Source organism: Magnolia sinica, chromosome 2 (assembly GCF_029962835.1).
Source record: "Magnolia sinica isolate HGM2019 chromosome 2, MsV1, whole genome shotgun sequence".
NCBI classification, from domain to species: domain Eukaryota; kingdom Viridiplantae; phylum Streptophyta; class Magnoliopsida; order Magnoliales; family Magnoliaceae; genus Magnolia; species Magnolia sinica.
In genome coordinates this window covers 128742093-128768795 of record NC_080574.1, presented here as the reverse complement: position 1 = coordinate 128768795, position 26703 = coordinate 128742093, and the positions used below count along the sequence as shown (strand labels likewise).

The 26703-nt window shown below is 40.2% G+C and overlaps 1 protein-coding gene across 10 annotated transcripts; it reads right to left on the bottom strand.

The window, feature by feature from the left end:
* Positions 1-2211: 2211 nt before the first annotated feature.
* LOC131237622 (zinc finger protein BRUTUS-like) lies at positions 2212-20666 on the bottom strand. 10 transcript variants are annotated; one of them, XM_058235495.1, is made up of 15 exons: positions 20249-20666; positions 16037-16246; positions 14485-14679; positions 13713-14071; positions 13318-13543; positions 13059-13227; positions 11332-12582; positions 10219-10390; positions 9838-10059; positions 9610-9747; positions 4524-4758; positions 4324-4383; positions 3248-3319; positions 2964-3110; positions 2212-2700 (listed from the first exon to the last, which is right to left on the bottom strand). In XM_058235495.1, the coding sequence occupies exons 1-14, from the start codon at positions 20579-20581 to the stop codon at positions 2979-2981; spliced, it is 3774 nt and encodes a 1257-aa protein (XP_058091478.1). In that variant the 5' UTR covers positions 20582-20666; the 3' UTR covers positions 2212-2700; positions 2964-2978. The 10 variants fall into 10 exon arrangements, 9 of the variants coding, with proteins under 9 accessions (XP_058091478.1, XP_058091477.1, XP_058091479.1 ...); XR_009167335.1 differs by lacking the exon at positions 2212-2700 and adding an exon at positions 3483-3647 and having other exon boundaries at positions 3068-3110; XM_058235494.1 differs by lacking the exon at positions 2212-2700 and having other exon boundaries at positions 2736-3110.
* Positions 20667-26703: the final 6037 nt, after the last annotated feature.

Genomic DNA, 26703 nt, shown 5'->3' with positions numbered 1-26703 from the left:
GAAAGTTTTTCGAGTCAATTTTGAATCGGACCAGATCCGACCCAATCCGATCCGGACCGATCCGGAAGGCATTATACACAACACCCTTTCTATCTCCTTACTATTGTTGCTGTTGCTGCCTATTATATTTCCTAAGATACGATGAACCCAGAAGGGGATGTGCACGCCGAAACAAGTGCACTTAGCTGACGCATTCGCGCGACATCCAAGTCCTCCCATCACACGGGCCCACAGTCTTGGCTTGGAAATTTAATGAACAGTTGTAAATGAGAAATATCCAAAGATCTCACTTCAACAAACACGTGTCCCAACGCACTGAGTATCAAAGTACTCTCTCACCAAAATTACCCTTTTAGAGACTACTAACAACTTTAGGCGGTGGAAGCATCTATCTCAATTCTCAAATATCAGTGAGCTGAGATTTTAGAGGGCAAAACCGGCATGTGCCGATTGATGATTACCAAAACATGTCAACGGTCAGTATTGCTTCTGAGAGCGTCCACGTTATCACACCGACCCTGCAACAAAAACGCCTGCTTCTCCTCTCTCTCTCTCTCTCTCTCTCTCTCCTTATTTAGAGTCATCCAAAGACACCTTTTCTTCATGTGTTGATCGCCTTATCACTTCTTTTGTAACTTTTCTTTTGAAATCTGGACCGATCCGAACAGTGCCCAATCCGATCTGACTCAGTTTTCCTAACTGAGTCGGACTCGGATCGGATCAGGCCATGTACATTTCGGATCGGTTCAAGTCAGGTGACTCAGACTTGGTCCTGGATCGGATCGAGTTCAAGTCAGGCCATTGAGATTTTGGATCAGATCGAGTTCGACCCAATCTGATCTGACTTGATCCGATGCCCAGCTCTACGTGTCATGGGCACAGAATCTGAACGGTCCATGTGATGCAGCACCCCTTGAAACCTCACTAACCCAACTTTCAGCCCAATACAAAACTCTGGTGGGCCATGGAAAAAGGAAACAGTTTCCTCCCATGTTTTGCATTTCTCTCTGCTATGGCCCACTACAGTTTTGGATCAGGCTGAAAATTGGGACCATAGAATTTCAAGGGGTGCCAGATCACGTGGACTGGTACGCACGGGTGCTCACGTGAGAAGGTGCACAGGCGAGCATTCCTATATATATATAGGTATTTCCTATGCCATTGTTTCGAATAATCTATGCATTAAAAAACTCAGGTAAAACATGCAGGGAAGCAACACACCACAAACTTGCATATTCACTTGTTGCCCCACCTCAATTTTGGAATGCAATGGGTTTAGGTTTCCTTCCATACTGGTGAGGCATGCCTGATGAATGGATTGATGACATGCACAACACAATGGACCAAACATTCCATCTGGAAGCTTTTATTTAGGGGGTCCCCTTCCCTAATTTCTCCAATGTTCTTTGGTTTGGCCCACGTGAGTCATGGATGTGGCAGGATTTTGGGTCTAAGCCTTGGGTGTGCATCTAATGGCCAGGTTGGATGGCACTCCTACATTACAGTAGGCACCACACGGCTTGACCGTATGGTAATCAATGTATCTGATCATTCCCCATTTTTTCTTACTGGCTGACCGGCATGCATCACCCTTATAACGTATCTGACCTGACACTTGGAAAATTTCATCATTGGTAGGACGCCATCATAAAGGATCAGAAACGAAGATGTCTAACAGCCCATAATGAGTTCCGTGCACAAGAATATCAGAGATGTGCATAGAAAAGGGGTGTGACTTGAGCAAGTCAGGTCAGGTAGATGGCAAACCCGAGCCCAACCTGACTGAAGAATGAGCCAACCCTCACCCAACTCAACCAAAGCCCAACCCTCCTACCCGAGAGCCACCCAAGTTATCATATGCTCAACCCCAACACATCTCAGTTCGGGTCAGGTCAGGTCGGTTGAGGTTTTTTCTCTCTTCTTCTTCTTCCATTTTCTTCTTACAAGCCTGTCTTCAGAGTTCAGAGAGAGGTCTTAGCAAGACAGCTGAAAGATGAACAAGAGACAGGGAAGGAAGCTTCCCATTTTGCAGTCGGCCATGCGATCGCAATATCTAAAGATTTTATTTTGTCCGGCGTAAGGCACTGGGCTCACGAGCTGAGTGGTTTGATGATCTGAACCATCCATGTTTTGGAATCTATGCTGTCAAATCCATAGTGAGAATCTTGGATTTGAATAGACATAATTGTGGCCATTTATGAATTTAGAACAATGAAAAATATGATTTTCAATGGATCTCATTCAACTCTGAACATGAAATGCTAATTATCATCAATAAAATGTGATTATGGGATAATACCAAATTCATGGTATTATTAATAATATTTCACTTGTGTGCAACGCTGGCATATATGGTAGCATGCAATAGCCGACCCATATACGCAAGTGGGCTGAGCAAAAGCCCCATTCCATAAGCTAAGAAGGGAAGTTATTTGTACCCTGGCTCCATGTGATGCTTGATAAGCAGGCACACAATGCGAGTTACATTGAACCACCTAAGCTGGGTGACATGCCATCACCAAGCCATGGTCCTGAGGCCTCAGCCAGAGCGCAAACCGACCCGGGGTTGAGGATTTCCAGCCCAAGCCCAACCCAACACAATTTTCAGGTTGGGCAAGTTGGGTTCCAGCTTGCAGCCCTAGAGGTGCATAGTTCTCACTTTGTTTATCCTGCCATGAAGAGGGAGCACAACCCAAGTATCTGGTTTCACATAAGAGTATCAATTAAGACTACAGTTATGAATTAATTTCATCCTAATGATTTATTAAATGAACGTCATGAAATGTCCACAACAATGTGGGGTTGATTGGGCATCTAGGCTTGGGATGCAACAAAATGGGCTAACGCCAGCCGTTGACCCTATACTTGCGGCAATCATGGTAAGATTTTGTAAAAATGATTTTGACTATATACTGATTGGCAGGCATGTTACTTACAAGATCAGCCTTCACATATTTACACACCTGAAGCAACATGTGCTAGTTTGGCGTGGAGCATGTCGTGTCGGTCTTGATGACCCTGGTATTATATGAACCGCAGAAGCTGCATTTGTGGTACAACCAGTGGAAGTGGGCTGTCCCCTTCTTATTGCAGTCGTTGCAGAGTATATCCTGGATTATGCAACTTCACTAGTTATTTATTTATTTCTCACATAAATAAATAAATAAAAAGAAAAAGAAAAAAAAAAAAAAGGAACACCAATAAAGAGAAATGATTAAAGAAAATGGAGGTAACCCAGCAGTTGTACCTGACAACGATCCTTGTATTCTTCTGGAAGCTCTTCAGCAGCCAACAAGGCATCGAGCATGCCGAAGTAGACCTGGATGTAGACTTTTCTACTTAGAGAATAAAAAATATGGGGCAAAGAAGATTAAAGTGGATGAAATGTAAGGCTAATTTGTGTGTTCTCTATAATTTCATCAAGGCACCTCGTCTACTGTACATGTACATTGAATTAGGGGTGGCAAGGGACTAGGGCCAACCTGGCAAGGGACTGGGCCAAGGTTGGCCCAAGCCTAGCCCTCATCCGCGGAACCCTGGCCCTACATGGCTGAGTTGGGCCAGAGCCAGCCCAATGAGCAAGCTGGTCAGATTTTTGGTCAAGTGATCTTCATGGTGGGGCCTACTGTTTGAATGGTAGGAATATCCTGCACAAAGGACACATTGGCAGAAAGAGATGGAGCACAGATCATCAATTTCAAGTCCTTTGTTTGATAGGCCTGATTAAGAATGCCCATTGCCGAAGGATCACATAGAAAAGCACATCACAACTAAAATAATGCTCTAGGGCCAACAGGTTGGGCAGCATGACTCATCGTAAGTCTTGGCCTGGCCCGGCTCATGAACCATGCCTGGATTTCAAGCCAAGTTTAGGGGCCTGGGCCAGATGGGACCGCCCAGCCCATTGCCATGCCAAGCATGAATGTACGTCAATCCAGGCCATCCACATCACAAGTCCCATTGTGGATGGAGCATATCTTGAAAATCGCACTATGTGGAGGACCCAAGTTCCAAGCATTTTTCTTGGTGGGAATTGAATGGATGGTGGGTGTGTGTGTGTGTGTGAGAGAGAGAGAGAGAGAGAGAGAGGCTCAGCGGTTCAAATTCACTGGACAACAGGTGGTTAACATTGTAGAACCAGTGCTCTTTTTTGGCTCTGCGTTGAGGTCCAGGATCTTTGGATTGATGTATGCATATGCCACATGCATGGTGGATGAATCACTGTGATTTAAGGGACTGTAAGGAATGATCGAAAAAAGCAGATAGTATAGTCCCTGAACCATGTAATGTTTATTAAAGAGAAACGGGAAAAGGCTTTCTCACCGCCATATCTCCCAAGGATTTGCTGCATATTGGACACGTGTAGTGACTACAAGTGTACACCTGAACACAATGCAAAAGGACAACAGGAGTTGAGTTCATGCACTATACCTCACAATAAATGGGAAAAAGGGAACAACAAGGAAGGTGGAAATTCACACATAATGCCATTTAAAATCAAAGCAAATAAGAGAAGGGCAGACCTGAAAACAAGCTGAATGCATGAAATGGCCACATGGAAGGGCTCTAACTGCTGCACTTGAAGTGAACAAGAAATCACAACATATGGGGCAATTAGTCTCCAGACCTTTCTCCCGGCAATTGTGCTCGACTAACTTCATCCCCAGGCAACAATTACATGTCATGCAATGAAAGAAGTCAACGCCAAGTCCGTTTCCAAGGCGGCATAAGTTGCAGAATGGGCAATGGTACACTATCCTGAAGAATTTGAAAGGAAAAAAAAAAAAAGAGGAGGGAATGCATTTAGACCTCCACTTCAAAATCATTCCATTAAAAAGTTATCACAACATCAATCTGGCATATTCTCTGCCACCAAATATAACCAGGGCATATACCATGTTCATAACTAGGAGAATCAAAGTCAAAGTTTCGCAAGGTGAGTTTCAACAAACTCTTCTATAATTCGAGTTGAGCAGACGAATTCCAAAGTTTCTCATGGTATTAATCTCTACGACATATAACACATCAAGCCAAGTCGAGTTGAGGTGGGCCAGGCTTGTCTTGACTTGTCTGTGCTCTCCTCGAGCTCGAGCTTGCCCTTGAGTTTAAAATTGGAGCTTGGCTTGTTTGCCAAAACTTTCGAGGCGAGCTAATATATCGAGTCGAGGCAAGCTTACCTCGAGTCGAGTTGAGCCTGCTCCCACACTCAACTCGACCCAACCCATCTACCAGCAGCCAACCCAACCCAACTGAGCATCCACACCCGACCCAACCCAACACCCATTCCCAACTCAACCTGGCACCCAACCCACACCCGACTGATGATTAGGAGAATAACGTGGTTAAGCGACATAGGACACTTTACTATAAATAGAAATTTTACTATTTATAGTAAGTTACAAATTTTAGGGAGTTTTAGTTATAGTTTAATTCTTAAACTTCTTCCTAGTCTTGGTATTCCTATTTAAAGGATTGTAGACTCGTTTATTTCATCTATCAATATTCAACAAATTTATTTCGACTTTCTAGAATTATTTCTAGTTTCTATTTTTCCTCGTGGATTCGAGAAGTCTCTATGAGGAGCCCAGAGAAGCTTCGTGGATTCGAAGTAGTTATCCCCCTTCAGGAAAACGGTGATTGACCTCATCACGTTTATCCCTGCATCAATTGGTATCAAAGCAAAGACTCCCCTCGAGTCGATGGCAAACAACGAAGGTATGAAAAAAATCCTGTGGACGGTGATCCAGAGATTCATTATCTTTCGGAAAGAATGGAAGCTTTCCACCGGGTGAGTCAGTTGACCATGAACGGGTTGCAGGCAACCCTCAACCGTATTGCGGATGCGCTAATTCCACCCTGAGCTCAAAGTAATGCTCAACCGCCCGTTGTCGTCGTACGGCACAACCCCAATTTCTGCAAAGCACCATCAGATGATGGTAAATCGCAGGCCACTACTTTGATCGTGAGGAAGCCATTATACATGTCAAAGGTAGAAATAGAATTACAGCAAGACAACATCTTTCGAACAAGGTGCACCGTAAGCCAAAAGGTCTGTAATGTGATCATCGATGTCAGGAGCAATGAGACTCTCGTGTCAAGAATAATGGTAGAAAAGCTGCAATTGAAAACAGAAAAGCATTCATCTTCGTACACGATTGGATGGATTAAAGAGGTTAAGAAAACAGAGGTAACCAAACAATGCACTGTCTCATTTTCAATTGGTAAAAATTATAATGATTAAATACTTTATGACCTAATCGACATGGAAGTTTGTTATATGTTACTTGGTCGACCATAACAAAATAATAATGATATTATTGCAATGCATAGAGGTCGGGATAACGCATTTATATTTACTAAAGACAGTAAAAATATTAACCTCGTCTCTATGGGAATGGAGAACCAACCTAGGACTTCTAAAGTTGAAGAACGGTCTCTTACCAACTGAACAGGCTTTTGTTAAACAATCTAAGGAAACAAAAGATATATATGCATTAATTGAAAAGAAATAATATATAGAGCCTGTGAACATCCCAGAAGATTTGAAACCAGTATTGTAGGAGTTCAAGGCGATTGTGTTAGATGAACTCCCTAATAAATTGTCTCCCATACGAGATATACAAAACCACATTGATCTTATTACGAGGATAAGTCTGCCTAATTGCCCACATTATCAGAAGGAATATGAGATCTTGAAGGCAGAAGTGAAGGAACTGATCCATACTAGCCAAATCAAGGAGAGCATGAGTACATGTATTTTGTCAACTCAAGAGCCTAACGCCAAGTACAAGAAAAGGACTAATAAACATCGACATCAAAAGTTATCTCAGAATCATGAACGAAGTCTCTTGAGTAACTCGAGGACGAGTTTTTTCCAAGCAGATGGGTTTGATGTAAAACGTGTCACAAATACATTCCTAACATGGTTGGACTAAAAGAAAATGGACTGTAAATTGATCATAACTTTTGATCCAGGTATCGTTCCGGCACACCGGACCGAGTTTCATGAACTGAAGCAGCAGGAGAACTCGAGAACGAGTTCTTTTGAAGTGGAGGGGACTGATGTAGAGCGGGTTGCGGACACTTTCATGTCCAAGATGGATCAGAGAAGGCTCGATCAGAGGCAAAAGCCATGAAGGCCGTCAGAACCTTAAAACAAGCATATCTTGCAAACTGGAATAAGTTACTCGATGTACCATATATGATTTTGCGGTAGGACGAGCTACTTTAGCCAACCATGTTTAATTTACGAGATTCCATCATATCAACAGTCGAATTCCATGTTTAATTCCGTTTTTACTATAAATAGTAAGTTTTAGTTTGATTATAACTCTTCATCTGTTGGGCTTTAGGAGTTGCGCCCAACATGAAAAGTGTTTAGAAAAATTAGGAGAATAACGTGGCTAAGTCACATAGGACACTATAAATAAAAAATTTACTATTTATAGTAAGTTACGAATTTTAGGGAGTTTTAGTTATAGTTTAATTCTAAAACTTCTTCATAGTCTTAGTATCCCTATTTAAAGGGTTGTAGACTCGTTTATTTCGTCTATCAATATTCAACAAATTTATTTCGACTTTCTAGAATTATTTCTAGTTTCTACTTTTCCTTGTGGATTCGAGAAGTCTCTGTGAGGAGTCCAGAGAAGCTTCGTGGATTCGAAGTAGTTATCCCCCTTGAGGAAGACGGTGATCGACCTCATCGCGTTCATCCCTGCATCACCGACTCGACCCAACCACCCGACCCAACTGACCCAACCCTCAAATCAAATTATATATATATATATATATATATATATATATTTCAAGCTGCACTATGTTCGACCGTGGTTTGTTTTCAAAACGAGCTGGGTCATATGAAGCTTAGCTCGCCTCGAGTCATCGTTCAAGGCGAGCTAGATCAAGCCGAGTCGAGCGAGCTTTTCAAGCTAGCTTAGCTCGTTTACAGCTCTAGTGATATGCATCGTTTGCTAGTATCTCGATGCCCAGCTGGCTAGACAAGACGCCTAAATACCAAAGGTTATCGCTAGCCCCTCAACCTAATCAATGATCTGGACACTTTGAAAAGGAATGATCATAGATTAGGATTTTATGCATCATTTGCATAAGCTACTCATTTCCATGTAATATATAAATTTTCTATGACTTTAACCTTTTAATAAAAGGTTTTTTTCCCCAAGGAATGTAGTTAACGGCCCGTGTCAAACCATACACTAGAATGTATTTGTTCCCACATTAATGAAACCCTCTCAACAAAGCATATTTGGGTGGATATCCATGTAGTACAGTTAATAATATAAAACCCAATCGCAGGTTAGACATTGCATTGAACAATGTCATAGAAACATCACATGGGACTTTACCACTTTCTTAAAAGAAAATAAATGAAGGGTGTTTTGGTCGTTGTGCCATCGAACCGTTTGGTTAAAGGAAACTTCTGGAAAATTCAAAATATTCAAGGCCTTTTCTTCATAAATTCAGGTTTTCTGAGATTTTTTTTCATAATAAACACAAAAGTGTAAGTGTAACACATTTAAATGTTGATTTTCTTAGAAAATTATGATATCATACGCACTCGATTTATTTGGGCACTTGATTGCCAATTTTATTCTTAGAAAATTTAGGATTTTCGTATGTTAGATAAAGCAACCATAGATAGCAAAGGTAGTTTTTCCTGTTTTTTCTAATTAATAATTCAGTAAAATGAATCACAATAAAGAAAATTACAAACAAAAAACCATGGTAATATTGTCAAGCGTCTCCTAAATGCTTTGAAATCTTTCTAGAGTCCCTTATCAAGAAAAAAGAAATTTGGTTTTGAGAATCACCTATGGTTCAGTGACGTTTCTAACATCCCTTCTCATCTATCAAGAAAAGCAATAAAATAGCCTTGTTCAGGTACATGATTGAATCTATGCAGCTGGAACCACACTCCGAGAGATTTTAAATCCATTTCTAGTCACAATGGAGACTTGTGTTTGGTTGCCAGTTCACTGGGTGCATTTGCAAGAGTGACATTCTAGCCAATTACGTCCTCATCAACTTCTCTATCTCTTGGGGTGTGTTATGGGCCAAGCTGAAGTCATCCTCATCCAGTCCCTGAGCAAAATACCACCGCGGCGTCCCCAGGATTGGCCAGCCCACTAGCTAAGCAACCAGGCCCAGGCCAGACCCAGCTTGCTAACAGATTACCCAGTCCAATATTGTCCAATAAGTCATGCAAGGCAGGGCAGTCTTGTTGGGATTTTATCCATGATCAAGGCTTGTCCACCCTAACCAGGTATCAGACCGCAAAACCATGCCCAGGCCCTGACTCTGGGCCTTTATCCTCAGCCAAATGCAGCCAGGCCCACTTCACACCTTATTTCAGAGTTATTCATGACTGAAGACTCTACCGTAGAAAGTGGGAGGATAAGTTTAAAGAGCTCAGTTGAAAATTCTCCATGGTCTCATAGCATGTCATGAATGTAATAAATACAAAAATAAAAATAAAAATAAAAATAAAAAGGGCATTTGAGGTAACTATCTAGTCCTGAAAGGAGAACTGTTTTCTGAGATAAGATGATGGTAGAGAAATCTAAGTGGAGTTCTAGATGAGAAATTCCATACCTTTCATCATCAAAAAATTTGCAAATGTTACAATAGTATTTTGCCATTAAAAGTCCCTCACAGGAAGGAGTCTTGCAAATCGGTCCAACTGCCTGGATCTTCAAACAGCGCATACACATCATTTCTGATGTTGCTTTCCTAAAAAGAATGATGCACCTGGAATCAGATATATATATATATAGAAAGTGCAGCTTGAAAATGTTGATACATTGGAAACTAGAAAGTTACCTATCCATTGAGTGATCACTGATTTTATCATGGCAAAACCGGCATGTGAATAATTTGTTACAGCAAGCAGCAAGGAGTTTGCAGTTTCTTTTGTAGTGCTCGCAGCCAAACACTTGCTTCTCAGGATCTCGAAATGATGGAGAGCATCCTGGTACTTCTTCACCATTCACATTTTCCCCTGCTCTTGCTTCAGGTGACTTCTGCTGGGCAGCTATCCAGCGACTAAAACAGAAAATTATTGATTAATTCTTTTGTAAGATTCTTTATTGAGACTGTAATTTGGATTGTATAATGGAAGGTGGATAAGAGAATTGATCGAGACTATAATTTGAACTTCTGTAGCGCAAGGTGCATAAAAGTATGATTGTTATAGGAACAAACCTGGTCATAAGATTTTGAATAAGATATGCCTTTCTACGTGGATCAAGAGTTGGGTCCCGAGAAACCTTCCTTATCTCCGCCTCAAGCTCATTCTGATTCATTCGGAAAATATCATTCCAGCCAGGCTTGAACATCTGATCAGTTTGGTCCAGACTTTCTTGGAAATCCATGCCTAAAAATGCAGAAGGTAGGAAATCATCAGAAGGAACTCTTTGCAAATAGAAATCAGAACACTTCATATTCATCCTACAATGCAGTCCATTAAGAAAGCATGAGATGCTATCACTTTTAAGTTAGTTGTCTGGCACTCTTATCTCTACACATGAGGACACATGGGGATCCAGACTAGTCATATGCTATGGCCCTCAGCGGATTGGCCATGCCTCAAATAGCACACGGCTCAAATGATCCTATCAACTTATTTGAGCGCTTTTGATGATTAGGCAAAGAAAAAAGTATAATCAATGGTTGACAATTAAAGGGAACAATTTTCCAATTAGCAGCAGCTACGATCATCTGACATTGGCATCCAAGGTGGGGCCAAACAGATGAATGGTCAGATCTCACACATGTGCCAAGTGCATGGAGATAAGAGCATGGTTAATAATACTTGCTTCAGAGCCCCAGTCAGTCCTCGCATAGTTCTACGACTCAGACGAGTTGTACCAAGTCAGTCCAAAACTTTAATTTACATGACCTGTGTGACTCAGCTGGCACAGGCAAGTGGTATCGCCAACACACGCAACCCACATTGTGCATAATACCAATGTGAACAAATCACATCACTAATTCAGTCATTCTGACCACACATATCACTGATACAGACAAGTCATACCATCCAACATAGCCAGATCAGAAGAAGTCCAACAAGTCCTCGGGGGACTCCCCCAATTTGGGATTCCTTTAATCAGGACCCAGATCATCTTGTCTAGGACCGATACCAAGTCAACTCAGTATCGCAAGATATTTTTGACCAAGAGATAAGAGTCCTTGACAACTATGTTGGACACAAGTGTTTAGCACCAGATCCTTTCCCTTAAGATAAAAGCACTCATTGCTTAGTAAGAAAAAAATGATGTTGCTTGCAGCCCAAAACAAAAGAAATGAAGAGACCTTGAGCAGAAACAACACTCCCTGTTGCAGTCTCGCACGATGGCCCAGGAGTTCCTTTCCACCATTCATTAAGCCACTCACTGAACATTGTGTTCTTTGTTGCCTGCCTCCATGTGTCCATCATTTTATTCTGCTCCTCCTGAGTAAGAGCAGAAGTTACCCATGGTAACATTGACTGGAGCACTTCTGCTCCTGTTGTCCCAATTATACAACCAACAATTTTGTCCTGCTCTTCCACAGAGAAATGACTGTCAAACAACGGCCACAACTCGAGTTCTTCCCTGAAAACATGTTGGTCGAGCGTCACCCGTATGGATTTACACATGCCTTGGAGCTTCGTAGCAAGCTCGTTGTACTTCCTCATCAGATCATTCCCATCACAAGAAGAATTCAGGTTACTTCCAGTAGAAATGCTAGGAGGAATGGTTCTGCTCATGATTTCATGCAGCTGGGAAAACTCAGAAAGAACAGTGGAGATATCCTCAAAGAGTTTCTCCTCCTGCTTGTGGTCGAGAGTGTATGAATGGCTCACATTATGAAGAGCCTCCTTAGATTCTAAAGCTGGAAAAACAATCTCATCCTCTGCATTACTATGAGCTTTATATAACCCCCACAAGAGCCGAAATCTTCCACTGAACTGTCGAAGAAATGTCTCATCACAGCCAATAAGCTTTCCAGACTCAACATCCAAATATTCCAAGTCTTTGCTTATAGCTTTATGAAATTTGAATATGTTGTCAATCGGCCTTGGTGCATGCCCAATTTCGGAAGAGCTATTGTCCATTTCCCAGACAAAAAGACTGGAATTAAGAGAAGGAGCAGAACTGTAAGACAAGGAACGTAAAGGCTTTTTGGCAGCAAGTGAAGTTATTCCCAGGTTAGTCTTGTTCACTCCTAAACACGGGACACAGCAAGGCTGATTACTACAAGACTGTTTTTTGTCTAAGGCATCTGAATGTCCACAATCATTGATATTTTCACATGACCCTGAGAAGTTTCCACGTTTGACTGGCCTTTTGTTGTTATCTTCTTGCAGAAATGATGTCTCTTCATGTGTGTACAATCGAGAAGCACATGCACATAATGGCTGATTGATACCTACTTCAATTTCATTCAGTTTCTTTACCGGACAGTCACTGATTGCACTTGAAGATAAACATATGAACCTTCCTGATTTGGAAACATCCTGGGCACGACCCTTGCATGCCCAGCCAGAGAAAAGTGTAACCAGTGCAGCATCAGACGCTGGAGCTGCACCATATTGCCATGTCTAAGTTCCATACGCACTTAAAAGGGGATGTAAATGTCTATGCAGTACCCTCTTAAAGAGGCATGTTATAATGCTCAATCAAAGAAACGAAGCTTTTGCTCGACCCCGCAAAAGAAATGAAGCTTTTGCTCAACCCCGCAATGGCACAGGGGGGGCTCACCTCTGGATAAACTAAGCTGTTCATCAGGTGGGACACAGGATGATCCACACCTCAATATCAACCCTATCAGATGATGGGAAGGCCTGTATATGGACAATTATAGCTAATGGCTAGAAAAACCAGGATCATCTGATGAGGGAGATTTTTGGGGTGTCCCATCCACAACGATATAGGAATGGTTTGGATGGCCAAAAGGCCCCACATGTATAGTTTCTTCAGCAAAGCACATTGATCGATCAAACATTATATTTCCCACATTCTAAAAAATGACAATATGAAAAAGGATGAATATAGAACCTGCTAAGTTCATATTTTGAAGAAAAGACCTCGCTTCTTCTTCACTAAGTGATCCTACCAGCCATGGCAAGACGCGTTCTACCAATTTCAGTGGCATCACACACAAGCTTTCATACAGAAGCTCTCGCTGTTTTGTAGGACTGAAATGCTCACGAGCAAGAGGAAGAACCTAGGAAAGCAAGGCAAGCCAGGTATACTGTGTCGAGTTCTTGTAACAAGAGAAGTAAAGGAGTCAACCACACCAAGCAGTCAAGCTTACCTCAACTTCCTCGCCATGGAAGTGCTTCTGTATGATGCCCATTATTTGGTCAGCATGTGAGCACAGCTTTGCATAAAAATCAGCTGAATTTGAATTGGCTCCAGCACTCTGAATGCTTTCTATCAAGCATCTAAAATTGTCGAATTGGCTTTCTTCTTCAGCATGCTCCTGAGCAAACGATAATTCCCCATCTACCGCTGGGAATATAACCTTATCCTCAGCAATGCTGCAAGCAGAATCCCATGAAATATTCACTTCACAAGATGAAAGTAAAAATAAGGATCAAACGCAATGGAAAATTTTTCCTTTTTTCATTCCCTTTTCTTAGATTGCAATAAGGGACATCCAACGATGAATAGCAATGATGTATACTTCAGGAATGATGAATAACATACCCGTGGAAGATGCATACTTCGGCAATGAATTGTAACCTCTCATTGAAAGCTGATAAATCAGAGAAATCTCCTGAAAGTTGTATCTTCCTTGCCTCTTCAGCTATATCATTCAACTCTCTTTTTATAGCATTGTGCCAATACAATATTTCATCAATTGGATGTGCTACAATTGAATCAACAGCTGACTCCAGATGTTTCCTTTTTCCAGTCTTGGAAGATTCACAAGCGCAACACCCTTTCTCTGTTCGATCTATTAATTGGCCATGTGTGGGATCCACACAGCACTGCAATTGAGGATCATCTTCAGAACTTTTAATGACCTTGGCAGTATTTTTCCCTTCCATCCAGGTGAATATGACCTACATTTTTCCATAATATATGGTCAAGTACTTTCTTTTTGTATGCAATAGTTGTGTGTATTGAACATTAAATCAAAGATGATTTCACGCTCAAATGAATATCTACCCACCATACTAAAAAAATGGTTATGTAACGGCCGTTACATAATGGTAAAGGTAGGAACCGTTGCATGATAGAAGGCTGTAATGCCTGTTCTGGGGAAAAAAAAATGGCATCTAACAGGACATTTAAGGAGCATAACAGGCCGATACAGGCCCATAACAGTCCAATATGGGGCCCACAAGTTTCTTCCTTTAAAAATAAAAAATAAAATTTGAATTGGTTGTTTTAGGGCTGTAATGGCCAGCACCGTAATGGCCATAAGGCTGGCTGTTACGGCCACCATTACCGTTATTGAATACCTTGTATCTACCTTTTGAAGAAGCTTTTCATCTGGGACTATCTTGCACAAGCATTTCAGCATATCTTGATGCTCATCAAGTGAAATAGAAGAAGAAAGCCATGGAAGGAACTCTGCCATCATATTCACAGGGATGCTGCAAAAGAACTGCCAGACCAAGGCAGCCTGTTCTTCGAATGAGAACTTATCTACAAGCAAGGGGAAGACCTGTACCAAAAAACAAAGACCAGCTGGTACAATTAAAACATAATGTACATTTCAATAAATCAAATATTGCAATTGTGCTTGTGTTTTATGAAATATTTGAGCCACTTTATTACTATCATAGAGCAAAAATATTCACACTCAAATTGAACTTAGACAATTAACAAAAACAGTCCCCACCAACAATCTAAAAACCAGAGGGACAACAAAAAAAAAAGGCCTAATAGGGGTCAATGAACGGCAATCAAATACCATGCATAAACTAGGTTTGCTCCACACAAAGTAGAACAGAAACTCTTTTCCCTTGAACACCTTTCCAAAAAAAAAGACTGTTTTCCCTTGAACATTTCTTTATACAAGTGGCACACTTGTCAAGCTGCTTACAAGAGCACACCTTCAGATCTTATCTGCATTAACAAGTAATTTCATGCCAAAAGGATAGGATTTACAGATTTAACAGAGCAAGGAGAGAGAGGGGGGGGAGAGATGAGGGAAACAAAAAATATGTTAAGAGCACTGGTTTCCTCTGCTCTATAGGAATTAAGGTAAAAAGATATGGATGAAAGCAACAGCCTTTTACCCTAAAGAAACACTTCCAAGGGCAAGCTTTGATCCCCAAACCCACGAAAGAGCACTTTCAGAATCTCCTTCCACAACATCTTACCTAAGGATCCAAAAGCACCTTCAAAAAAGCCACAACCGAGTTCTTGAAGCTACTTGCAGAAGAGAACAAGTTCTTGAAAACAAATTTAATCCAAGATTTGGGGGGCGGGCACTTGACATCTGGCCCCAATCGAAGAGAGTAAATTCCATTACTTCCTTGAAGCTATTTGCAGAAGAGCACGAGTTCTTGAAAACAAATTTAATCTGACATTTTTTATTTTTTTTTATTTATTTTTTTTTGGGTTGGGGGCCGGGGGGGTGGGGGAGGGGGGTTGGGTCCTTTGAACTCTCACTTGATACCTAGTCCCAATCGAATAGGGTAAATTCCATTCCCTCCTTGAAGCTATTTGCAGAAGAGCACAAGTTCTTGAAAACAAATTTAATCAGAGATTTTATCTTACTATGATGTCAAAAAAAAAAAAAAAAACCAATTTAAAGCACTTTGAAAAATATGTAAAAAGCATGAAACTAGACGTAGCTAATGTTTCAGATCTTCATCTTGGGAATATGTTTCTATTCAAATTCAAACATGATTCTCTTGGTCTCGGTATGGATATATGGTTCCAACTTCCCCAGTTCGTACAAGAAAAGGAATATAGTTTCAGTTTAGTTATTGAAAATATAATGGTCAGCTAAGTAGAGTTTGCCAATAGGATGAGAAAATGCTTAAGAAACTCCAGTAGAAATAAATAAATACCTGCTCCTCTTCCTTAGACATGTGCTGACTAACTGATATTTGAATCGCTCCCGTACAAGAAGCTAGCTCTCTCCGGAAACTGTCATCGTTCTGCGTGTTTGAATTCAACAATTCAAACAACTGATCAAAAAGCAGGCTTTCCCCCTCATGCTCAAGCGAGTAAGTCCGTGCTACATTCTTCACACGTATATCAAGAGCTGGAAAGATAACCTGTAGTTTCAGAACCTAATATTAACATTTTTTCTATTGTGCTTCTGATTAACAGTCTTTGGCCAAACCAATATTGTAGAATAAGAGAGTAAAACAATTAAAATCTCAGAACAGCAAACTATTCAAACCTAAAACCATTACCTATAGTTATTGACTTCTACTTATGCCAAATGACAAATGTTGATGCTATATAGAGAAGGTCAAAATTATTTAGAGAAAATGTTCTTGACCTTTGTGGCCTTTAAAATTACAATTGCATTATGAGCTCGGGACTAATGTATGGTAGTCTATCCAACTAATAGATGTGGCCATAATTTTCAGAAAGAAGATCTGAAACCTTTAGTGCTTTATGGTGGTTAGTTTGGAGACTAAAACATGCCTGCAGCTAAGTTACTCAAACTCGTGGTCATGTTCCATCTGTTCCCATCAATTTTGAGTGGAGTTAGAGTCATATATAAATAAATAATCTCATTTTCTTTTTAAGAAAAAGAAAGCAAAATCCAAACATTACAGTGTGGAAAACCATGCGATCCAATGCCGCAGACTGGACGAGAGAGAAGAAAAGGAGTGAGCAAGCGAGTGAGAGAGAATCGATTGTTACACAACCTACACAATTCATAAAGGTTGATTTTTTGGATTGTTACAAAACCTACAAAATTCATGAAGGTTGATTTTTTGGATTGTTACAAAACCTACAAAATTCATGAAGGTTGATTTTTCATGGTTTTCTCCCCCTGCAAGTGTATTTTCTCCAAGCTTACACTTCTTTTTTATTCCAGTCTCATTCATCAACTCTCATAAACCATTAATAACTCAATATCCCTATAAAGATTCCTCAAAATATCTACTAAATAAAGACTAAAGAATCAAGCAGCCAAGCTACAAACACATAAAGTATCCCTATCTCTTAAAAATCTCTACGCACCAGTAAACACGTAGGACCCACAAATTGAGTTGTTGGGCTCCAGATCCTCATCTTATGCTTCTTGCAATCATCCCCACTTGCATTATTCCCCACTATCTGGAAGGAATTTGACCCCATTGAATTTTACCTTCTTACATAGGAGACAAGTATCAACCAGTTATAATGGCTTAATCTCCTTGGATTGCTTCACAATTAGCCCTAATATTTGATCCATTCCGTCAATCAACTTAAGATGCAACATGAGTTTCTTTTGTCCCTCTCAACCGTGTAGGATTTTTTCTCCCACATATCATAGAATCCCACAAGTAATTCCACAGCCTTCGAAATAATAAATCACATGCCCATTGGCACCACATCACACCAAAGACCAAACTCGTCGTGGTACTCATCAAGCAATGGTGGGGTTGATGACGCCTCTCAACATCTTGCTTCTATTATTCCACCGTGCTCCACTTCTTTTGTTTTTTCTCATTCACCCTAAAGCATCCAATAGGGTTGGTGATAGCCCCCAAAGCTTTCATTTGAAGAAAAAGACATTGAAATAGTTCACCAATGGGTACCAATAAAATAAATTTATAAAAATAAAATTTTCAAAAAAAAAGTTTATTTAATAGAGCATGGATGGGATGAATGGTGTGTACAGTCTATGTTGCATATAGAAGTAAATATTCAGATGAGTGTTTCAACCATATGCCCAAATGAATAGCATCTACATTCCATATTGGACAAACTTGATGTATATACAATGATTATTCTATCAAGTGCTTGTCATCATCTAATCCTTATCCCAACCAATTGGGTCAACTACACAAATCTGTTCTACCATGCCACTATATCAAGGACCATGTCCCAATTAAATCTTTTCTTACTACACCCACTCACGTCAATTTGGGTCTTTCCCTTGCCCTTTTAGCACCTTCAACTTGGACCAATTAATTGCTTCTAACTGGTGCAATATATGGTATTTGTTACACATGGCCAAACCATCTTAGTCTACTTACCCTCATCTTATGACATATTGGTGCTACTCTTAAATTCCCTCGAATGCATTCATTTATGATTTTGCCCTTCCTTACCTTGCGACTCATCCATCTCAACATCCTCATTTTAGCTACACTCATCCTATGAACATGTTGTTCCTAAACAGCCCAACATTCTATCCAATAAAGCATGGTTGGTCTTATAGCTATCCTTAAAATTTCCCCTCCAGTTTGATTAATATGCAACAATCACATAAAACTCTAGAGGCGCATCTCCACTTATTAACCCAGCTCTAGTTCTATTATGAGCAACATCCGTCTCAACCTATCCGCACTCTTGAATTATCAACCCAAGATATAGAAAATGATCTTGTTTGGGTTCTTGATCAACAATCTGAAATAATTCCTTGTTTCCACTCCTATTGTTTCTAAAATTGCATTCCATATACTCTGTTTTAGTCCAACTACTTTAACACATTTAGATTCTAAAGCATCACTCCGTACTCCTAGTTTTGTGCTCATCTCATCAATCAAAACTAGTCATCTGCAAAGAACATATAGCACAGGACCTCTTCCTGTAATTTATTATATCATTCTATCAACTTTTAAAGGAAAAAAAAAAATACTGATGTGCATTTTTTATTTCTGCCTGTTAATCTTTTTATTATAATAGTCTTCATAATATTTTAATCACTTTACCAATTAATGGAAACAAACCAAAGAACAATCTTACTATTCAAGAGTGTTCCACAAGAAAGATTGAAACACAACGGTACCATTCAATTCAACTAGCAGCATGCCATGGATAAGAAAGGATAAAAAGAAAAAAGGAAAAACCTAGCTCTGTTATATAAAGATAAAATTCTAACAACATAGATGTTAACAAACAACAGTAAAGAAATATGTATACTCTAGCTCTTTTGATAAACAACTGTTTAAAATCACTGCTATGCTATGCCAACCACGGAGAGTAACAACTTCCATAATGGGGACAAAATAAGAAGAGGAAAAAAAACGGAGAAACAGTAACAATCACCTATAACAGCTTGTTGGTTAGCTTAACATAAAAACCGCATCGCTTGCCAACATGTCGTGTTTGTAGGACATCCAAGCCATACAAAAGGTGGGCCACGCCATAAAGATCACATAATGCAAAAATCAGCCACTCCATCATCGAAGGGCCACACTATAACCAGACAAAAGGGCGATCTATTCTGATTCAGTGTACTAAAGTGTCCACCCTGATGACTGACCAACCTGATCTTTGCACCAAGCAGTCTTTATGGTGGGGCCCACCTTTGGCATAGCTTGGATGTCAAACGCCAAGACATGTTGGCGCATGATATGGGTTGTATGTTAAGCAACCAGTTGCAGATGATCATTACTCAACGAATGGAAAAAAAAAAACTGCCTAAAATGCCCACCTGGCACAGTGATACGTTACGTAACTATTTGGGGCCGTTACTGTTATAACAGCCGTTACACAGATTCTAAAACCACGTTTAGAACATCGATTCGAAAATCAAATCAAGAAGAGAAAAAATGAAAACAAGAGTTAGATGATCCTCCGGCTGCATACGACGCTTGATACACAGGCACCTGAAATGGTACACGTGGAATATATTAATTCAAATTAAACCGATTAAATTGTGAAACCGCTGCCGTTAGGTTATAGTCTGAAAATCAGATCGTTTGTATAATCCTAACCTCTGATTCGTGGAAACTTGTTTTCATGTTTGACCGTCCAATAAATGTCCAGCAATCAAGAGGTATTTCTGCTTCATTCATAGTTTTGGACGGTCTATTTTGAATTACTTGTATGCCACGTATACCATTTCTTCGTTATTTCTAACCGCCTGCGTATCATCCTTCACACTTTGCGTGAGTATCAAAGTATTTCTCAATTGAAAATTAGCAATAACTGAAATTCGTTTCTCCACGAATCTTATTCAAAAGTGTACTGATCCAATCCCAAAATGGAAAAAGATGGGTGTATGCAAGTCAATCTGGTGGGCCTTAGATATCAATACCCTTAAGCTAAATCTCCACCACTAACTCTGGCAGAGATCGGGAAAATCCTGATTTTCAATCCCATACCTCGTCTTCTGCATTGCAGTGGTGCTTGTAGATTGCGCGGAGGAAATGGTAGCGCTCGAACAAGGGACGGATGTCGCTATGGCCGCTGCAATCGGTTGCGAAGGCGAGTGCGGACTGGTGGAGACCGTCTAGCTCGGATCGGATGGCTTTGTGGAAGAAGAGAAAGATGAGGATGGGGGATTTCGAGGCGGAATTCTTCAAGCAGAGCTTGGATGATGAAGGAGAAGGAGAAGGGGATGTGGAAGAGGACGAAGAATCGACCGAATTTACGGGGCCTGCCATTAGAGGAAGAACTCCGTCTCTGTGCTGGAGGCCCGTTAATGGCGTCGCCATTTTCAAAACCTAGAATTGCAGAAACTCACTCTCTCTCTCTCTCTCTCTCTCTCTTCGTCTTTTTTATCAACGAGAGGGAGCTGGCTAACGACACGAGAGTATTCCTCGCGGGTGATAAGGAGGGAGCGAGTTCGTTTTGTGTACGTCGGAAACTCACGGATTGCTCGTATGTGTCGCCCTATGGGGCCCACTTGAAGAGATTTCCAGGTAATCGAAACCGTCCATCATATGATACATGTTTTTAGTGAGATATGGCATAGAAAATTTATTTTACTATTTATCTATGGAGTTTCATATCAGCATTTGAAATTTTTATTTCAATAGCTCGTATTTAGGTAAACATATCAACGGTAAAGATCATTCTGCTACATAATACTTTTAGTTTATCTTTTTAGCATGTTTACGCATGCTTAGACGGTTCTGATTTTTCGATCATCCCCGGAGTGGGGCTCAAACAGCGCGATGCATTCTTATATCCTAACACGCGACCTAGATTTAGAGCTGCTAACGCATACGCGACACCGTGGATAGAGATGACACGTGGGAACCGGCTAGGGAACCTAGATCGATGGGCCGAGTACGCCAATTTCCCGAGGCTGTGGTTGAGCATATGTTGCCTGAGATGGTCCACCTAAAGCAGGTTAAATCTACACGTGTGTTGGAACCGTGGAAGCGCCACACGCAAGGGCTCTTCAAACAGTGTATTTGACCTCTCCCACGTGTTATTTCCACTGACCCATCGCTACCAATCTTGAAACATATGCATCACAGAGTGGGGCATGGTGGCAATACCACCTACATGGGTGGTGTTGGAGCCACCACCTTATCCACCCCCACGGTGCCAATACCACCTAGCCGGGTGGTGCTGGAGTCACCACCCTATCCACTCCCATCATCCAGATACCACCCAGCCGGTTGGTGTTAGAGTCACCAACCTATCCGCCTCCTGTTCAAGGCACCTCAAACAGGAGGTAGATAGGATAGTGACTCCAATGTATACATCACGATGTGAGCTGTTTAGTGCCAATACCACCTAGTTGACTGGTGATAGAGCCACCACTCTATTTACCCCATGATTAGGGGTGCACACGTTCCGGTTTCGAAACCGGAAAGGAATAGTTAAGGAGATAAATGAATTGGCCACTGCCAGTTGTTGATATAGATCATTCATGTAAAGAGGGCCACCTTTAGTTCTCACTCCTTTTGAAGCTGGATCCGAACCGCGTGCACCCCTACCCATAATGCCAATACCACCTAGCTGGGTGGTGTTGGAGTCACCACCCTATCCACCCCCATGGTGCCAATACCATCTATAGTTGGGTGGTGTTGGAGTCACCACCCTATCCACTCCCACAGTGCCGATACAACCTGGCCGGTTGGTGTTGGAATCACCAACCCATCCAGCTCGAGTTTGGGGTGCAGGTTGTGTGGTCACCCCAACATCAGATAACCCATAGTGCTGAGACTCCGTAGGGCTCATCATGGTATGTATTTTACTGTTATTCATTTTGGGCATAAGCTCAAAACTGAAGTGTTTGCAAGGCTTATCTAGACCACAATATATAAAAGAGCGAGGATAATGACATTCACTGTTGAAAATTTTGCAGGACTCACGTTGATGTTTATTTTTCATGAAACCTACTTATAAGGTCACAAGGACAAAAAAAATTTCAATGGCCAATATTCAATCTCTATTATTTCATGTGGTGTGGCACTTTTTAGTTATAGATATGCTTCAATTTTGAGTTCATGCCTAAAAATAAGCTAGTTGAATGAATGAATGAATGGTTTGGTTTGGATAACACAAGCATGACATTACTTAACTATGGTGGATTGATTGTGATCAAATAATTCTGAAAGGTGATCAAGATAGTTTTAGGTAGGTAGTTTCCCTTATAGTTAAAAGCACCATCCAAGTACATGCTAAATTCCCGGTGCTTATCCTCCACGATGAAAAGGACATCTTCTACCCCACAAGTATGAGTTCCTCTTTGCATTGGTTGGTTGATAGATTCGAGAGCTTCTAGCAACCACTAGCGGTGCAGGGAACAGGTTGGTTGATAGATTCGAGAGCTTCTAGCAACTACTAGCGGTGCAGGGAACAGAACTGAAATGGACTTAGAAGAATCCCAAGGGTCCTGTCCCCGCATTTGAACCCAAGTGAGGCTACCATGATGTTTGTTAGAAATCCAACTTCTCCCCCCCATTTTGTCCCAAACATGAGCTAAAAAATGAGGCAATCTATAAACTCAAGTGTGCCACACATGAATATATAGAGAGGAAAATACTCTTTGTCGAAATCTTCTGATGGTCCATTGTGATGTTTATATGCCATCTAAACTGTTCATATACTTAATCGCAACAAGATGAACTGAAACACAAAAATATTAGTCTAATCCCAAACTTCAGTAGACCCCACATGTTACAGCGGGGCCATTTTCCTTCCTACTTTTTCCTATCTTGTGGCTAACTTGAGTTTGGCTTTGCAGTTTTTGGGCTCAAATCCTAACAACAACTAGAAAAACTAATGAACGCGTTAGATTTCTCACAAACACTATGGTAGGCTCCACCTAGGTTCCGACTGCAGTACGTTGGATGCAATTGGCATCCCGTTTTGGGAGGGGAGGAGAAATGCCAGTTACTCCCGAGAACACCCGAGCGAGTGAAATTCTTTCTATTCTCCTCAGCACGTGCATGTAAAATACATGCGCAAGATTAAAGCCGATCATATGGGAGAGTTCTCTTGTAAAAAATCAGCATGGTCGTCCAACTGTAGAGGCCTGGAGAGCGCGGTTCGCTGAATGTGAACCGTTTGATCTATTTCTTCCTACCCTCCCCCGTAGATTTTTTATCTTTCGACTCTGTTCATTTTGTACTTTCGTGGCCCACCTCACTAGCAGACCGCCCTGATATATTTCGGCCAAGGATTTCCCTCGGAATGGCAGTGACGCGTGTAGGTGGTGCGTGTATTGTGGGGAGTTATTTGATACACTGTCGACATATGACACTTGATACGCATGCACTTAGAAATAGTACACGTGGATATACAAACTCTACGGCTAGGTTACAGTCCAAAAATTAGATTGGTTGAATCAGTGGACACTTAATTGTTGTAAAAGGATCATTTCACTGTTGTAATAGTGCCATTGGATATTTCCATTTTTAACGGTCCAATAAACGTCCACCAATCTAATAGTGAGATATTTGAATAGTCATAATTTTTTGTACAAGGTACATCTAAACTGTGATGCAGTTTTTAGACGGTTTAATCAATCATTTGTCTGCAACATAAGCAAATTCTCGGTAATTTTTAAGTGCCTGTATGTCATCCATCACACTCTACCAGAGTATCAAAAGATTTCTTGGTGTGCAGCTTATCCCTCCACCGACGTCTAGTCGTGTCGTACTAAGCCTCCACTCACCAACGGCCGTGAAATGTCGAGACAGAGAAGCAGCTAGAAATGCCTATGTTGCTTGGACAAAGTAGAGGGTATTTTGGTCATCTAATATCGTGGAACCACTTATCTATCCGTCAATCTAGACGGTCCAACTACATTTAAAATGGACGATTCTGATTAAAAATAACCACACTACGTGGGTCTACGGTATTCTATTAATCTAGCTCTACGGGATCATCTCCTATTCAACGGTGGAGACGTAGTGGGCCCACCCAGATGGGGTGATGTTTTTGTGGGTGAATGTGGGCCTTGACAGCACCAATGCAAAGGTGTCCCCTCTTTTCCCAACACAGATCCGAGCACACCGTTTCATGAAGGATTTCTGTGGTCCTTTCCCTCTACTCGGATTGCGAGGTGACCCAGCACCACGTAGCTCGATGGCATTGGGATCCACTGCGATTTGAGTCGATCAGGTGGGGCGCCGATTGGGCGCTACGCCCACCAGGATCTAGCTAAAGAAGGACTGTCCTATGACCCACCGTGTGTATGTTTTTTATCCACACCATTCCTCTATTTTGACAAATCATTCTAGGGCTTAGATCAAAACGGAGGCAGATTGGATACTGACCACAACACAAGAAGTGGTGGTGACAAAAACTTCATTGTTGAAAATTTCTTAGGGCCCATCCTGATGTTTTTTGGCCATCCACCTTATTGATAAAGTTATATATACCGGGATGAAGTGAAAAAATAAACATTAGCTTAATCTAAAACTCTTGCCGCACTAAAGAAATCAGTAACATTAGGCATTCAATTCCCACCTTCTTATGTGATGCCGTATACTTGAGCCTTTGATTTGCCTCCAATTTTAGCTTGTACCCTAAAATGATATGTTAAAATTGATGGACGGTGTGGATAAAACGGTATAAAGAAAATATGTACATCATGTTGGGCCCCACAAAACCCTGCAAGACCATACATCTTATGGTAGGTCCTAGTGTCAACCTCAATTAGGCACACCTCTTCAGAGGAGGGTACTTTTGAGTAACCTAACAACTTTCAAACATGTTTTGCTTGGTCTAAATTTTAATAGTGGTACATGACCCAGTCAAATTTAACCACATGATATTGAGGTTGAGGTCATCATGCAATTGGTGGGCCATAGTCTATGTTTTAGCGCAACATGCACCATGATTGCAACCGACAACTGATATGACAAAGTATTCATCAAGTATCTTTCTGGTCAAAAAATCTTAACCTTTCAATTAGTGGCCAACAACTTAGTAAACAAAACCAAAAGAGGTCCACAATTCAAAAGATTAAAGATATTGATGTCTAGGACCACCCAATAGGAACATTTTAAGGGAGGTCCCGTTGTGGCGGGGGCCTTTAGATCAATGTTAGAGGATTCGGGGTCTTTTGACACTTCTAGGAAGATGCAATGATTTGGTATTCCAACCGTTGATCTAACTAACGATCCGTTAGACTATGACTCATCACTTCCTTTGTGGAACAACCTAAGCTATGATGATGAAAATAAACAATTATAAAACTAAAGGTAATGGTCTCATTCATTTAAAAAGAAGCTTTGGAGATTGGTCTTGCTCAAACATTTTAATTTATAAGATGTTAGATGCAGTGTTTGAAATATCGGTACCGCATTATGTATCACATTCTTAGAATACAAATATGTATCGGTTATGATACGGAATATATTGTTTGTATTAGGTATTCTATCACAATTTTTAGAAAACAAAATAGAACATCGGAGAAAAATGATTGAATTTTTAAATAAAATTTTAAGAAATGTTAAAAAAGACCTTAATACATACTTTTAAATTATTAAAAAGTAATTAAAAAAATATGTAATAAATTTCTTTTATATAGTGTCCCAAACAATGTGTTATCTAATTGAACTTAAGCAACTATATTTAAATTGAATGTATAACATTTAAAGTGTATGTAGTAATTATTTCATCAAAAACTTATACACATTTTGAAATTAGTCTCGATTGACAACTAATTGAACAATTTTTTTAATTAATGTTTTAATAATTTTTAATTAATAAATTATTTTTACTTTTGAAAATTGACATGTAACAAATAAGTAAATCAACCCCAATACATGCTTGACTTAATATTTAGAGTGTAAAATTGCAAGTAATTTGAGAGAAAACAGAAACTAAAAAAATTTAAAAAAAATCTCTTATTTTTTTCAAAATAGACAACCTATACACAAATTTCAAAATTAGAATATATATTATTATTATTTCATCAAATAATCATAAATACTTCAAATTAATCTCAATTAACAGCTAGCTAAATGAAAATTTAGAAAAAAAATAATGAATAACATAAAAAAGTAATAGTTATCGAAATCAATCTCAAACTTTATAATTTTTATTCAAAATATGAAGAACTAATAAAGTTGTAACCAATTAATACTGATTTAACGTAATTTTAATTAAAAAATAAATCAAAAATTAAAAATTATTGCCAAATCAAATATGTAGAATATATTGACAGTGGGATACAAGATATAGAGGCTAATATTGTAAATATTTAAAACATGGTTTGGAGGTATAATTATCATCCCTAGCTATTGTTTTTGAAGATTTATGCGGGGGTTGTTTCCTCTACGTAGTAGAGCATGCATGCTTGTTGTACAACACCTTGCTTGTGGGACCAATGTGGTGTAGATCCACATCCCATCCGTCCATTCCG